This window comes from Eublepharis macularius, chromosome 9, assembly GCF_028583425.1.
Source record: "Eublepharis macularius isolate TG4126 chromosome 9, MPM_Emac_v1.0, whole genome shotgun sequence".
Lineage (NCBI taxonomy): Eukaryota > Metazoa > Chordata > Lepidosauria > Squamata > Eublepharidae > Eublepharis > Eublepharis macularius.
In genome coordinates, this window is record NC_072798.1 from 66,246,942 (window position 1) to 66,263,710 (window position 16,769).

The window sequence follows — 16,769 nt, forward strand, 5'->3', positions numbered from 1 at the left end:
AAAATATTGTCCTGGACTGTCTCTAACACATCCCACTGTTTTTTGTGGCATTGGCGTTTCTTTAATGCCTGTTCCGGGCTGTTTTGTGCTGTTCTGGGAGCTTTTTGGCATGGAACGGGTTAATAAAAGCGGGGCAGTCCAGAGTTTTCATTTCTAAAATATTGTTCTGGAGTGTCTCTAACACATCCCACTGTTTTTTGTGGCATTGGCGTTTCTTTAATGCCTATTCCGGGCTGTTTTGTGCTGTTCCGGGAGCTTTTTGGCATGGAAAGGGTTAATTGAAGGGTGCCAGTCCAGAGTTTTCATTTCTAAAATATTGTTCTGGAGTGTCTCTAACACATCCCACTGTTTTTTGTGGCACTGGCATTTCTTTAGTGCCCGTTCCGGGCTATTTTGTGCTGTTCCGGAAGCTTTTTGGCATGGAACGGGTTAATAAAAGCGGGGCAGTCCAGAGTTTTCATTTCTAAAATATTGTTCTGGAGTGTCTCTAACACATCCCACTGTTTTTTGTAGCACTGGGGTTTCTTTAGTGCCCGTTCCGGGCTGTTTTGTGCTGTTCCGGGAGCTTTTTGGCATGGAAAGGGTTAATTGAAGGGTGCCAGTCCAGCGTTGTCATTTCTAAAATATTGTTCTGGAGTGTCTCTAACACATCCCCCTCTTTTTTGTGGCACTGGCATTTCTTTAGTGCCCGTTCCGGCCTGTTCCGTCTCGTTCCGGCTTTTACCCTGTCCCTTGTATAACAGAAAAAATGTGAATGGGGCCAAAGGACCATGAAAAACAAAATGCAAGGGAAAGTGTATAGTCTGCATTTGGTGTACTTTGAGTGTTTGAAATATAAATGTGTGCTGTTCCGTGAAAGTTCATGTCAATGTAAGTATTTTGGGTAGACTTTTTCTGCTGCAGAGTTAAAAGTGCTCTTCTACAAATCGTACAGGGAGGGGAAAAGTGAATTCATACATGCACAGTTGCCGGTGGAGCCTAATTGCAATACTGAGTGTAGAAGGTTCTCTGCAGAGGCAATGCATACATTTTCTAAGTAAATAATTCTAAATAAATAGCTAGCCCCTATCAAAACAGTATAGCTCTAGTATCTCCTCAATCACAATGCTTTTCAACTTCAGTTCAATTAAAGAGGCAAATACATCCCATAAAGTTGTATGGGTCTCTCTCTCTCTCTCTCTCTCTGCACGGATATGAACCAGCCCTTCATCTCCAGCCCAGATAGAAGCTGGGTGGCGTCAAGAACCAGCCAGTCACTAAACTGCTTGTCAGGCCGCGGAGATCGCCCGAAGGAAGAAGACTCGCGCGCCATGGGCTGGCAGCCAGAGCGGAGCGAGGACGGCGTCGAAAGAAAGGCGCAGGGCCCAAGAGGAAGGGGGCGAGCGGGGCGGGGCCAGAGCTCAGCGCGGAAAGAAAGGGAGAAGCGCGCAGGACGCCCGGCAAGCGGTTCAGTGCTGGGAATGCTGGGCAGAGAACGGGAAGGCGGGAAAGCCGCGTGAGGCGCGCTGGAGAAAGAGCGACGAGAGGCGCCGCGCTGCTTTGGACTTGCTTCCAAGCAGAAGGCGGGAAGGGCAGCGACCAAAGCTCCCCTCTCCTCCGGCTACTCCTCCTCGAAGTAGACAAAGCAAGAGTCGTGCCTTACACCCTGCAAATCTGGTGGGTCTCGAGGGTACTACTGCGAGGGGCTGCCCGAGGAACGCGCCTTGCCGAGAGTCGTGCAGCGAAAGGGCGTCGCCATGCGCGTCGGGGACAGTCCCGGCGGCTCTCCGTGGCCAGCCCCGTCGCCGACTTGGAACCAGAGCCGGGGGTGCTTCGGGGAGGCGGAAGGCGCCGGCGAAGCCCGCGCGGAGGAGCTGCCGCCGTCCGGCAGCGGCGCCAACGACAGCAGCAACTTCTACGGGCGGGACGAAGAGCTGGCCAAGCTGGAGATTGCCGTGCTGGCCTTGACGTTCGCCTTGGCCGTGCTGGGCAACTGCCTGGTGCTGCTGGCGCTCCACCGGACTCCGCGCAAGAAGGCGTCGCGCATGCACCTCTTCATCCGGCACCTCAGCCTGGCCGACCTGGCGGTGGCCTTCTTCCAGATCCTGCCACAGCTCTGCTGGGACGTGACGTACCGCTTCCACGGGCCAGACGGGCTGTGCCGCGTGGTGAAGCACCTGCAGGTCTTCGGCATGTTCGCCTCGGCGTACATGCTGGTGGTCATGACGGCCGACCGCTACATCGCCGTGTGCCACCCGCTCAAGACGCTCCAGCAGCCGGCCCGGCGCTCGCGCTGCATGATCGCGGCCGCCTGGGCGCTCAGCTTCCTGCTCAGCCTACCGCAGTACTTCATCTTCTCGCTCAGCGAGGTGGAGCGCGGCTCGCAGGTCTACGACTGCTGGGCGCACTTCATCATGCCCTGGGGGGCCCGCGCCTACATCACCTGGATCACCGGCGGCATCTTCGTGGCGCCCGTCGTCATCCTGGCCACCTGCTACGGCTTCATCTGCTTCCACATCTGGAGCAACGTCCGCGACAAGACCCGGAGGCAGAGGCCGGAGGTGGCTGCGCCCCGAGGGGGCGTCCTCCGCAAGGGACTGCACCACACGCCCTGTGTCAGCAGCGTCAAGAACATCTCCCGCGCCAAGATCCGCACCGTCAAGATGACCTTCGTCATCGTTTCGGCTTACATCGTTTGCTGGGCGCCCTTCTTCACTGTTCAGATGTGGTCCGTCTGGGACAGGCACTCCTCCTGGATCGGTAGGTACGCTGTGCTGTTGCCCTCCCGCTCTCTCCCTCTCCCCCACATCTCCTTAGGCTTGCCCCTCGATGTGCATTCAGGAGTGGCTCCCGATTTACCTCAAGACAAAACTCCACTATTAGCTCAAAATGGATCGGGATGCACAGCTCTTCTCTGCAATCTTAGGTTGTCTTTTTCCAGTTTTGCAAAATTAAACATACTTGAAAGAAGTTTGGAATCCTGCTCAAGTTTACATCCCAAGCCTAAAGCCATTTATTTGGCGGCAATATGTAGCCTGGTCCTATGCATCCTTCAGAGAGGTTTATTCCCAACTAAATGTAAGATTACAGCTTTACTTTCAGCAGGATTTGAGTCCACTGACACCTTAGAAACCAACAAGATTTGCAGGGTGTATGCTTTCAAGAGTCAAATCTCCCTTCTTCAGAGACCTGACTATTGCAAGATTATACCCTGAAAATCTCGTTGGGTCTCTAAGGTACTGCTGGACTCAAATCTTGCTCTTCTACTGCAAACCTGCAGGCTACCTACTTGAAACTAGCCTTACTCTCAAGCAGTGCCCTTAGGATCACAAACCCAAAACTTTGGATGAAGTGGTTTCTAAGCTGGTATGTTTGGAATTGCAGCTTTGACACCTAATGAAATAGCTGTAGTTGGACTTACTTAAGAGTAAAATGCCTTTTAGCTTGTGGTGGTAGCATTTCCGATGAAATGTCATTACAAGGAAAGGAAGGCTTCGAAGTCTCTGGAAGAATAGCCCTACATGAATGGAATGCCTTTTGAGTCCCCCCCCCCCCCACTCACACACACACTAAATGGCATTTGGGTGACAAACACATAGTTCTGATGATAGTTTCAGATGAGTAGCCATGTTGGTCCGCAGTAGAACAGGGATAGACTTTTGAAAGTCAAAGCTCCCTTCAGATACAAAAGAAGAGAGCTTTGACTTTTGAAAACATATATCCTGAAAAATGTGTTGGTCTTTAAGGTGTCACTGGACTTTAATTTATAGTTTTGGTGAAAAGCTCATTCTATCTGGTAAATTCTGAGTTTGACTCATGAAAGCTTATGCTGGAATAAATCGTTTCTAAGGTGCCATTGGATTCCTGTTTTGTTTTGTTGTGTATTGACAAGAAATTGAACTTTTAGTTAGTGGAACTAATTAAGCTGAGTAATTTGAGTCTATGGGAATAACTGCCAAGTCATGGTTATAAATTAATAAACAGACATTAATAAACAACAGTTATTGAAACAGTAAGGAGACTCTGCTCCTTTTTCTCTAATTGTGAATAGAATTTGCAGGTAGTTTTGAAAAGGTTGATTGTTTAAGCACTTTTATCTTCTAGTTGTGCGCAGTTGAGCATTTATTCTAAAGATGTTTCTATGATATTTCGCTGATGTCAATAAAAGTGATATTCCACTGAAGTAGAAGAGATGCAGCTCTCCATAGAAGACACCAAAAGCCTCTTTCCTCAAGTCTGCGTCTTCAGACAACAGCTTGGGACCAGTTATAACCCAAAAGAGGTGGTTCAATCAACTAGTTATTATTTTAATAAAGACTCTTCAGACTTTGTTGTGGTTGATTAATGCTTTCTAGTATACAACCCCAGACAGCTAGTAAGTGTTTTAGAGTTTTTTTTTAAACATCAAGTTTTCAAAAGAATCGAAGCAGAGTCAAATTTTTATAAAAAGTAAATTTGATTTTAGGAAGGAAAGCTAAGTTGCCATTTAACTTAAAAACATATAATTGTGTGAGAATATATTATGAAGAATGTTCCTTTGTCATGATTTTTCATTGCCCTCAGTAACGACAACAAATTTTACCCTTTTTTTAAAAAAAGCACTGTTGTAGTTAAAGTTGTGTGATTTGTAATATATTTACAGTACAATCCTATGATGAGTTACTCCAGTCAAGCCCATTGTAGTCAATGGACTTAGACTGGAGTAACTCTCCATAGGATTGCACTGTTAGTGACTGATAACCAAAGGAGAACATAGAAACCAAACCTCGCCCTTAACTCAAAGTGCATCTGAAACTTCAGTTTTTTAAATAAGTGCTTCCTAGCTTTGGAGCCAAGGACTCCTGGGGGGCACAGACTTATTGCAAAGGATCCATAAATCCATATGTGCAGTAAGGATTGTCAGGTTCATATTTTTGTCATGTATTTCTCAGTCAGTGGATACTAATAGAACAGTTAATGTTGTGGGGAGGCACCATTGCTTTAGGATCAAGGAATTATTAAAATGCAGTGCAATATTCTCAAAATGGAGAATAACTGTGAGTGTTTAATGTGACTTATAAAAGCCGCCCTGAGAACTCTAGGGTTTACCATGTATAATTTTTAAAAAACATGTGACTTGCCAATTACCATGTTTGTGTTTGGGAAACAAAGGTTTTTACTAACTTCCTAAATCCTCCTTCAAATGATTTTGTGGTTTATATTTAAAGCATGCACACAATAGTAGTTGATAGGCCATAGCCCACATGGTCACTTACAGTGCAATCCTAGACAGAGTTACACATTGCAATGACCCATTGCACAGAATAGTGCAATCCTAACCAGACTCACACCATTCTGAGTCTTTGGAATGGGCTTAGAACAGCGTAACTCTGTTTGAATAGGACTATTATTATTATTTTCTTTCTGTTCTCTCTAAGTATTTGGATATTCTTTAATGTACGTTATAACACAGCCAAAATATCTATTTTTTGATATCCACCAGAATATTTAAGTGGAAGTAGGTAGAGAACGTTTAGATGCTGATTACTGCAATAAATACAATGCAGGTTTATTATTAGGAAATGAAATGGTTTAGAAATCGCAAACATGAAAGCAGATTGCTCGGTTATAGTGTAGTTATGAATCAGACCTTAAAATAAACTTACCAATTTAGAACTCCTTTATATCAAACTAGTTAAAAATGTTTCAATTTGTTCCTGTTCCAATTTGAACTAACTAAGTAAGGCAAGCAATCTGATCTGAATTCATAAGTATACTCTGTCTTTGGAGAAGTAAATAAGGAAAATATGCTGTAGTCACACATCTTACTATATAATTAAGCGTATTCAAGACGACTCACTGCCTACCCTGGTGCACCGCCAGAGGGCGCTGCCATGGCAGGAAGCCCAGGCCGGGAGCAGGTGGCAATGCCTCCACCCCCTTCAGCCAGCTGGGATCAGGAGCGGAGCAGGTGGCAATGCCCGCCCCCCTCCTTCACTGGCTGGCATCAATGACGGAGGAGGAATTAATGTCCGCCCGCCCTCCCCTTTCTAGAGCCCGTTGTATTTTTCCCCACAACAGGCTTTGTTGCTGGTATCCAATATCCACTGTTCTGAAATGGAGTTTCGCCTTTTTAAAATCACAATAGCTAAGTAAAAACAAACTCAGGACGATAGGGTGCATTTTTATTTATTTGTTTTATCTTTATTTGACAACTGCTATATCTAATTGCAAGCAGCCAGCCTCTGTTTTCAACAAATCTGGGCCACCCACAGAGAGTGTAGAGGTCTCTACCAACTTGGAGGACTCTCTAGGTATACAGAAGGGTACTTTGTATATTTTTTAAAAACCAGCCCTCAGAAACAGCCTGATCAGAACTACATGGGCTACAGAAGGGATTTAATGTTCAGAGCAGTTGAGTATCAGAAACGCAGGAAAGAGGAAAATCATGATCAAGCCTTTGAGAACTTAGAGAACTGTGGAGGAGAAGATTTGGGGAGGAGAAGAGGGAATTTCCAAATTGCCCACCCACAATCCCTCGTGGGCCCAAGCTTGTTTATAGCCTAATTATCTGCCAACATGTTTAAGACGGCATTTGCACAATGACAGTATACAGCAAAATCAAATAAACAAGAAATATCTTCTGGAAAACAAGATGGTATGAAATCCACTCTTAAGACTATAAAATAAAATTGAGATGAAACAACAGAGAATTTAACATATGCCTTAGCTTTAAGAGGCAAAAGGAAGAAGCAATTAAAAACAGGCCATGTAAAAAGAAGATCAAAAACGATGGTGTGGTAGCACTTGACATTTACTGTGTATTGCATGTGGGAGTGAAGCACATCCACCTACTCAGGGAACAACCTGTTAGACTTCAGTCCAGCTTCTGTGAGGCAAGAGAAATATATAAATTTTGTGGGGTTTAAGATCTAAAGGAGTAGTCCGGCAGGGGAAGTCTAAGGACGGCGATGAAGAAGATGGTAGAGAAGCTGCGAAACCAGGTACAGTGTAGCAAAAAAAGCCCCAACCCTTGTCTCACAATAATTTGATGCACTGGGAAAGAAGAACTTGAGGGAAGGAGCAATGAAGGAGGCTTGAAGAAGATAAAGGGAACAGGGAATAGGCAGCCGAGGCAAGAAAGAACTCTGAAGTGACACCATGGAGAGGATGGGCTGTATGCTTTTTTGACAGGAATGCTAGTGGACTAGGAAAGAGTGGAACTGAAACAAAACTTCCCATAAGTCATATGGACAGGAGAGGCTCTTATTACTGATAGGGAGAAAATTAGCAGGTTTAGGAATGAGGGCTAGGAATGTAATGGGTTAATTTGCTAGGTTTTAATCCTGACTGAATTTCTGTTTCTTTAAGATTTGCATAGAAGGGGATTCCACTAGTTCTTGTTGTCATTTTAACATGGCAACTGTAGTTGTAATGTATTGGTCGAACTGTAGCTGATAGAGAACTCAAGGCTTTGCTATCAGTGGCCACTAAGTACGGGTGGCAGCAAATCAGGAGAGCCAGATAAAGACCAATCACTGAGCTGTAAATAAGTTACAATGTATGTGAGTTATGCAAACGAGGGTATTCTAAAGTACGTGTTCTCATTGGCTATAACTCTTTGGGAGGGAAAACTGGTATGTATATATATTGAGGGTTTCTGTCAGTTGTTGTTGTTGTGTGTGGTTATACTGAATAAAGAGCTGTTGGTTTACTTCAAGTCTGAACCCACTATTTAATACTGGCGACGAAGGTGGGATCTCTGATTGGGTATGCAGCCCCAATACCAGAGCGATATCACTAACAAGGTGCTTGGGTAGGCAGCCCCAAGACCTAAGCTGAAATCTTAAGCGTGAGGAATTGTCACCTCCACCATCCGACATACGCTCGCGTCGTCCAGAAGGCAGACATGGCCGCTAAGGGCCACTTCGAACCGTTTGACTCACAGCCGAGGACTGGGAATCCTACATTACCCGCTTCGACTTCTACCTTGAGGCGAACAAGATTGAAGACACAGATCTCGCGAGAGCAACGTTCTTCAGCGTGTGTGGGCGTTCCACGTTTGATATAGCACGGGCACTAGTGGCGCCAGCCCAGCTTCAAACTACACCGTTCGACACAATAAAGAACTGACCTCCTAACAAATATAATCTTTCAGGTGGCTGGGAGTAGTCCGAGTCCGCTGGGACCTTCGTAAGGTCACTTGAGGCGAGGGACAAAGTGCGTCCGACAATTGAGCCGGTGTTTGGGCAGTTGGTAGCCCGTTACTTAGTTCCGCTTGGTTCTCGGGGGTAGTACTTGCCTCTGCAGCCGGTGAGCTGACCGTTGGTGCCTGCTGTGGTATAGCTTCACTGTCCGTTTCTGGAGGGATGGTATCCTGTTCACTGGGCGTTGGTAAGCTCTCGGCTCCCGTTGTCCTGGTCGGCCATCTGCGTCGTAGCTGGTCCACGTGTCTTCGTAGTTTCCTGCCATCCGCAGCGACAACGGCGTATGACACTGGTCCCGTTGTGGTGTCCACGGTCGCAGGCACCCATGGCAGACGGCCTCTGTAGTCGCGGGCATATACGAGATCCCCCGGCTGGAAGGTCCTTACCTCTTGTTGTTGTTGTGTGTGGTTATACTGAATAAAGAGCTGTTGGTTTACTTCAAGTCTGAACCCACTATTTAATAGTAGTGGAACAGCAAGGACCAAGAAGCAGTGTGTATAGGTGCTGATTTTCCTGTTCCAATTTGAACTAACTAGCCTCTCGTAGAACCCAGATAGCCCCAAAGTAATAGTTCCTGAAATATGATTCTCACATTCCGCCGCATGAATAGTCAACATTTGGAATTCTGAAGATTGCTTCTGTTCTAGCACAGATCAACCTATGAGGCATGTAATAAGGAAATTCTACATGTCCATTATCACTTTTTTTTTACATTATATATTGAACTTAAGGACTTTATCTGCTGTGTAGAAACCATAGTACTGTTCATAGGGCTAACTGGTACACTGGATTTGTATGGGAGAGGAATTGCAAAAGTAAATCCCACATCAACTTCTACACAATAATCAGCTTTTCTGCAGAGCCTAGTCATACAACTTGTTGAACAAGGGCTTTGGATGTGTGATGAGGAGCCCTGAAATAAACAGTGTCACCAGTCATGCAGAGAAACTTTGGTTCATACAAATTGTACACATGTCAGCGCTGTGCATATAGAACCAAGAACCCCCATGAAGGCTGAGATCAGACTAGCTGCCATGACCTTTCCCTGCTCCAGTATATCCAACTGGTTGTCAGAATAGGTCCGTATTTTACATTTGACATGCCTAATAATTCTTTCTTTTTTGCCTGTAGTATGCTTATGATAATCTCCTGTTTATCTGTGTACACTTCAGTATTAAACGAGTGCCAATTAAAACAATAGAAGAACTCAAAAGGTTTGCAATTGCGTTGTTTTCTGAGTGTCTGTATGGATGAGCTGTATGGATGTTTTTAACAATGAGCTCAAATGAGGGACTCCACCAAGGAAAAGGCACTGTACCTTGCCATTCTTAACTTGGTGCAGCACAGAAACGGGTCTTCTTTGCAGATCATAATGACTGATGGATGGAAGGTACTTCCTAAATTCACTACAGTATTAGTTCCTGGTGGATCCAGTAGAGAAACGGAATACTATCCTAGTATTGAACTGCAATTAAAGCCATGTCATAAATCAAAGAGTGGCATTGCAGGGAATTAATGTCACAGCATAAACCAAGAAGTGGCATTGCAGAGTAAGAGTGCTGTGCTGTTTGTACAGTCAGCTATACATAAAGCAATCCAAGGATATAAAGCAGTGCAGCATTAGATTGTTTATGGCAGAGTATAATAATGCAGAGGTGAGTTTACAAGTATTAAGCAGGGCAATAGACATTATACCAACTGGATTTTTAAGAGGCATTTTTTTAAAAAATGGAGATTTTGCTCCAGAAATAAGTATTGAGATTGGGGTACAAATGTGTTGGTGTTAATGTAGCATTGCTACCTGTGCGGCAGAACTGGTGCTGAGCATCGCCTGTGAATGTGCTGCTGGTGTAGCTGAGTGACTTACCTTACTACATCAGCCATAATCAACACTATTGAGTTTAATGGCATTTTTATAGCACAGGACTGTATGAGGGAGAGACATGCTGTGATGGGCCTGGCTCACCTTTTATATGCATTTAGGCTGTTCACACTGGCTTTGTTAGTATGACTACATACCTTTTCTGTAATTGCTGAACTGGAGAATAGCATAAGAACATAAGAGTAGTCAATTTTGATCAGGCCAACGGTCCATCTAATCCAGCATCCTGTTTCCAACAGAGGCCAGAAAGGGATGCTACAGGGGAGACCACAAGCAAGACCCACAGGCAACAGTGCTCACCAGCTGACTTCTCCCCAGCATCTGACTCTGAGCTTGGAGGTCCCAGTCAGCTTTCCTAGACCCTCAATAAATGCATCCATCCTGCTTTTAAACCCATCTCAGCCAGTGACCTTCACTGCGTTCTAGCAGTGAGTTGCACAATTCATCTAGCCTTGTGTGAAGTAGTATTACCTTTTGTCTATCTTGAATCTGTTGCCAAATAGTTTCATAGGGTGACTCTGACTTTAAGTACTGCAGGAGAGAGAGAACATTCTATTTATACCATACATAATTTTGTAGACTATCCTGTCACCCCTCAGGGCCAAGCTACAAGTGATAAATGACACTTGAATGGCAAATGAACAGACTCACATGTATTCTTCCCTGTTCACTTGCTTTCCATTTGCGCTCCACTTGATCACATGCAGCTGTGACAAGAAACAGTCTTGCTGAATTACCCCACTTAGCAAATTCCGATATGCCCTCCTTCTGTAATTGAATCCTATCCTAAAATCAAGGACCATCAATCTGCTCTGATAAGTTCCTGATTTCTCCCTGGGAACATGTGATCAAAATCTAAATTCATCAACTTAGCTCCAGGAACATTAATTGGCAAACTGCTTCTTTGTGAAGCACCAGGATACACTATGCATTTTCTTTGTCACACCGCGGTAGCACCAATCAAAAGTAATCAAACCTTTGTCGTTCCCACAAACTGACCTTTACAGTCTTTGTCCTAACTGCTGAGGGGGCTCCCCAGCCTCAGGACACGTTTTGCCCTATAAGAACCAGAGCTTTGCCCCATTCAAATCGTGCATGCTTCTCCAGATCTGAGCGCTGTACCCTTAGGGTCACTTTTCCTAAGACTCTTCTGGTTGAGAACGCTGGCTGTTTGAAGCCCTCTTCCTCCGTGGTCTGCTCTACTCTTCATGAATAGGTAAATATACCCTAAATTCCTCACTCTAGTCCAACCTCTGGCTAATTTCCTAGGACTCTGTGTGCTTGTGCCAAACCCGTTGCCTTATTTTCTAAATAGTTGCCTTATTTTCTAAACTAAACAGCCCAGATGCTTTACTCCTTTAGCTTCCTCTATTAGGGAAAACTCTCTAACTCTATAATTTTGGTTGCTCTTTCCTACATTTTCTGTTCTTCAACATTCTTTTTGAGTTGTGGGGAGAAGAACTGTACATAGTATTCCAAACATGCCTGCACCAGGGACGTGTATAAGAATGTTACTAATGGCAATTTTATTCTCAGTCTTTCCTGATGATATGCATGCAAATCATCCTGTTGTCATTAATACTAAGGTGCTAGGTCCAGTTAGCTTTGCCAGTATTGAACTACGACCAGATGTATGAAGCCATTGTTTATGATTTTTTAAATTAATCTATACAAAGCATAATTCAGTTAAAATAGTTTGCCAGCATGGTCTAAAGATACAAAAATGTTTTAAGGTTTGTTGTTGTTTTTTTGCGAAATACTGTCCAGTGACCGAGAATGAGAATGACAGCAATAAATCTTCATTATCTTTACAGTAGTATACAAATCTCTCTCTATAAAGACAAATGTCCTGACTGACTCATCAACACCCAACCCAGACCCCTGGACCTAGAAACATGACATTTGGGGAGAACATTCCCACTAAGAAGGGATTTTAAGAAATATGCCCCCTGAAGTGGTAAAAAGGGGTAAAATGTATTTTCCCAAAGGGATGCAGCTTCCCTGTGTAGCTGGCAGGTTGCTGCCTGTTTGCGCCTGGCAGGTTGCTGCCCACTGCCAGCTTGGCCACTCTTCCCTGATTGGGCCAGCCATTCAAGGTCATTTGCATATGCGGGCTGATTGGGGCTCACTACATTCCACACCTCATCCCCCCTGTAAGGACCCTGCCAAGATACTTTACAAAAAAACTCCACTGGTTGGTTTAATGAAGATTTTATTATAAAAATCCAGTTCAAGGTATAACGAAGACTTTTTTAGGAATGACACATTATCAACAAACATGTAGTTCAAAGTACTGGCCCCCCTTTCTGTGGGTTTGACATTCAGCCTGTGAGAATCTAGGCACTCAAGGTCGACTTGTCAGTGCTCCCAAAGCTCCAGGCTAAATATCCTATGAAAGGGAAAAGAAACTGCAGCTGTCTCATCCTTCAGGGCGGGGGAGGAGGAAGGTAGATACCAACCTCCTGACAGAGTCCAACCTCACCCCCAGAGTCATTTGGAACACAGAGGTCATTTGTGTACGCGGCCTGATTGGTCCTCACCCCCCACATCTAAACAGTATGCAGTTGCTACTGGGAGTCATTGAATATGTCCTGAGGTAAAATGAACCTCCCAGTCTTCCCCTATAAGTTCACTAGGGATGCCAACTCCCCCCCCCGCCCCCAAATGTTACATACCCATTAGTATTATAACTAGTTTTAAAGAAGTTAAATACTATAGCAAAGCATGGGTATCAAGCTAGTGTTTTAATAAACGATTGTATTCAATTTAAAATTATATTTAGTACATACATTTAGATTTTTTCTAGTCTTTGTTTTTATTTCTAACAAAAAAATACTTTCCTCCAAACTAGGGTGAACATCTCAGGGATTGTGCCCCTCACCCAAGGAATTTTATTCCTTGCCATATTTTAGGTAGATGGGAGACAGCATCCTTGTTTTAGAAGCAATAAACATTTTTGCTTGCCCATCTGCAATGGGGAGGTGTGAATTCTTCTTTTCCAGGATTTAGCAGAGGATGGCAAACAGGCATAACATAGAGCAGGGGAGCTAAACTCTTCATTTCCCTGTGCCTAAGTAGCTAAAGGCCAAACTACGCAATATGCCCCACATGTGCTGGATCACGGGTGTTCAATGTGACATCATGTACATTGGGGGAACTCACCATAAACAGTAATTTGGGTTTCAGAATTTCTGAAGCAGAAAAAAGAGTCAAATAAGCGATTTCTGAAGCAGCAAGCCGCTTCGGAAATCGCTTATTGACTCACTTCAATGTGCGCCATAAAGATTCAGAGCACACCAACAAACTTCTGGCCTTACTGCTTATTTCACCTGATGGGAAGGGCACGAGGGGTTCCCTCCCTCTCCCATCTAGTGAGGTGGAGGGGGAGATTCTCTCCTCCCCCTCCCATTGGGTGAAAGAAATGACGCAGGTAAGTTCTAGCTGCTTGCTTCAGCTGACTGGTGGGGGAGCCTCCTCCTCTGCCAGTCAGCTGAAGCAAGGGCGCAAACTTAAAGTGTCCCCTGCATGGCTTGCAAGTGATGCGGAGGGCACTTTAAAGTTTAACCCCCTGCCCTTGCTCCAGCTGTCTGATGGAGCCTGTCAGTCAGCTGGAGCAAGGGCACAAACTCACTCTCCCCCTGGGCTTGATGGGCAGATGTCCTGGCCAGCCTGCTTCCCTATGCGGCCAGCTGCCATCCCTAGCCCCTCCCAGGTTTCTGAAGCCCCAGAGGAGGGAGGAGCTGGTTGGTGTCCATCCCTCCTACCCGGCCGGGTGCCGCCTGAATGCTCTCCGGGATATCTCTCTCTCTGGTGCCTGTTCGGCCCGGAGACTGGGCGTGCTGCCTCCCTTCGACTCCACCCCTTCCCCTTCCTCTGGCTGGGGTGTGCTGGGCCTGTGTCATTGGCCTGGTTTATGCTGGCTGCTCCCGGCACTGCTGCAGCAGCCACTTGGCGGACCGCACTGCCCTGGTGCTGCTGTGGCAGCTTCTGGCGGCCGTGCTGTTCCTGGCACTGCTGCGGCAGCTCCTGGCAGCTTCTTGCTGGGACAGGCGGCTCCCGTGACCTCCGTTGCCTCCCAGCTGCTGTCAGGTCGGCTCCGGTGGCTCTGGCTCCTTCTGGGGCTTCGGCCTACTCCCCATCCCACCACAAGGGTAAGTCCAGGGGGGCTGGGCCACCCCAGACACTTTCCACTGGGTTGTCACTTTCCTTTTCCAGTATTTCTTGACAATCAGCTGGAGCAAGGGCGCACACTTAAAGCACCCCCACACCGCTTGCAAGCAGCATGGGGGGGACTTTAAACAGGCTCTGCCAGTCAGCTGAAGCAAGGGTGGGGGGTTTAAATGTGCCTGAAGCTTTCCGAAGCAACCTGAATTGGAGCCTGCAATGCTGGGCCTGATTTGGGTCCGATTTGGGTATTTATCCCCCTGGATACCACCATTCAGTATGTCTTTATTGTCATTTGGTTTTTAACTGTGTTCCCATTTATAGTAAGGCACCATGAACATAGCCAGTGGTTTATCTCCATAATCTTCTGTTCCCATTGCGTTTCTCTTCCTGTGACTGGCACTGAAGTGGCCTAACAAAACTAAGTTTAGTAGGTTTTCTTATGTGGTTTAAAGAATTGGAGTTTTTGCAGATTTTTACTGGTCCACTGGATTCTTTGTTTAAGTGCTTTGTTTAAATGGAAATCATGTCATTGAGCCTTTAAAATATTTCATTTTTTCTTTATTCAGATAAAGATTCTCTTTATCTTTATGCATATCCAAATGTAGATATCTGCACTGCACTGGTTTAAATAGAACATATACAGATAGTGCACTACTAAGGGTTAGAACTAGAGATGGGCACGATCCGCATTACGATCGAAAAAAAAACCCACGATAATGGCGATTGCGTGATCGGGACCCGGCGGATCGTGCTCGGGCACAGCCAACGATCCAGCGGTCGGGAGGGGGGCTGGATTGGGGCGATCGTGCTCGGATCGGGAAGCCAGACACTCAGGCGCCAGTAATCTATTCCCCTGGCAATGGAGCCAGGGGAATGCCTGAGCTGTGTTTGCCCTCCTTCTGTTGCCCTGGGAACCCGAATGGAAGCCCAGCTTGCCTTGATCAGCAGGGCTTCCTTCCAATCACGGAGCAGCAAAGCAGTCACCAGCTGGGAGAAGACACCCAAGGGAGGGGGGGAAGGGGGTGTTCTGTAGCCATGGGCACTCCAATCTCATCCCTGCAAACCCTGATAGGCAGCTCTGATGGCCAGACACAGACAACCAAACACAAACACAGATGCCGCCGGCATCAGCCACTGTTCCTGTATCGCTGGGAACAGCGGGGTGCCCCTCCGCTTTTGCCTCCACGATCCACGGATCGGAAATGGGAGATGATCGGTGTGGATCGTTAATTCGAGATCGTCGCCAGTGCCGATCCACGATCAGCTTGATTGGTATTTTTTTTGGGATCGTGCCCACCTCTAGTTAGAACATTCTTTTTTATTTCTATTTTCATTTATACCCCACCTTTCTCCCTAATGGGGACCCAACGTGGCTTACATTGTTCTCATTTTCTCCATTTCATAATCACAACCCTGTGAGGTAGGTTATGTTAAGAGTGTGTGAGTGGCTGAGGAAGTAAGCTTCCTTGGCAATAGGAATTCAGTGGGCTAGGATGGAATAGTATAGCCCTGCTTGGGGTGGCACTGTTAATTATTTGCTTGCAGAAATTAGTTGTGTCTGATACTTTTAAATGCTTTTAAAATACTTTCTTGGTCATATATATTTTCATTTTAAAAAATCAGAATCAGAACTAAACGGTTAATGGTTAATCCCAGATGGTATGTTGTTGCTAAGCAATGCACTGCTTTTTTCTTGACAGAGTCTGAGGACATTGTAGTTACAGTCACTGCCCTTTTAGCCAGCTTGAACAGTTGTTGCAATCCATGGATCTACATGTTCTTTAGTGGGCACCTTCTGCAAGATTTCATTCAGAGCTTTCCGTGCTGTCAGAAACTGAAACAGACACTGAATAAAGAAGATTCTGAGAGCATCAGCAGGCGACAGACTTCTTTCACCAATAACAGAAGCCCAACAAACAGTTTGGACACATGGAGAGAATCTCCAAATTTATCCAAGTCTACAAAGTTCATCCCTATTTCTTCCTGAGCCTTGTATGCAAAACTGATGGTCCTTGAGTGCCAGAACAGCACTTTAGCACTTTAGCTGATTACAGCTACCAGTTACTATATAGTAAATGAATTAACAAGATAAACAGAAAAACGGTTTATTACTTGTGTGTATGATAATTTTGCATTGATGTAAATGAATGCTTTAAATTGGTCTAGGGAAGGTATATTAATTAATGTGTATTTGTTTCAGTGAAAAGGTGATACATGTAATATTTTTCTAAAAAATGACAGTTTATATGTAGTTTCTTGGCTTTCAGCACAACAGTTATGAGACATGCAAGATTAAATGCAGATGCTCTTTAACACAATGAGAATGTTGGTTCAGACATCTCTTGGAATGCAGACGTGTACAATTCCTATAAAATCAGTGAGGGTGACATGCATGCAACTGGACCGGACTCCAATTTTGGCATGGTTACATATAGTCACATGGCCTGTTGTGTTGAATAGTACCTCCTGGGACCATTTTAGGTTAGGAAAATGGCATGGGCAGGGGGGTTGGACTAAATGGTTTGTAAGTTCCCTTCCAGCTCTACGATTTTATG

General features: G+C 45.3%; 1 protein-coding gene across 1 annotated transcript; it reads left to right on the forward strand.

The window, feature by feature from the left end:
• Positions 1 to 1,736: 1,736 nt before the first annotated feature.
• Positions 1,737 to 16,201, forward strand: AVPR1A (arginine vasopressin receptor 1A). Its single transcript, XM_054989118.1, has 2 exons — positions 1,737 to 2,739; positions 15,915 to 16,201. The coding sequence occupies exons 1-2, from the start codon at positions 1,737 to 1,739 to the stop codon at positions 16,199 to 16,201; spliced, it is 1,290 nt and encodes a 429-aa protein (XP_054845093.1).
• The last annotated feature ends 568 nt before the right edge of the window (positions 16,202 to 16,769 follow it).

Excerpts from the sequence above, each read along its gene's own strand:
- AVPR1A (XM_054989118.1), top strand. The coding sequence starts at position 1,737 with ATGCGCGTCGGGGACAGTCCCGGCGGCTCTCCGTGGCCAGCCCCGTCG. Across the intron at positions 2,740-15,914 it reads CAGGCACTCCTCCTGGATCG|AGTCTGAGGACATTGTAGTT; the intron begins GTAGGTACGCTG and ends TTTTCTTGACAG.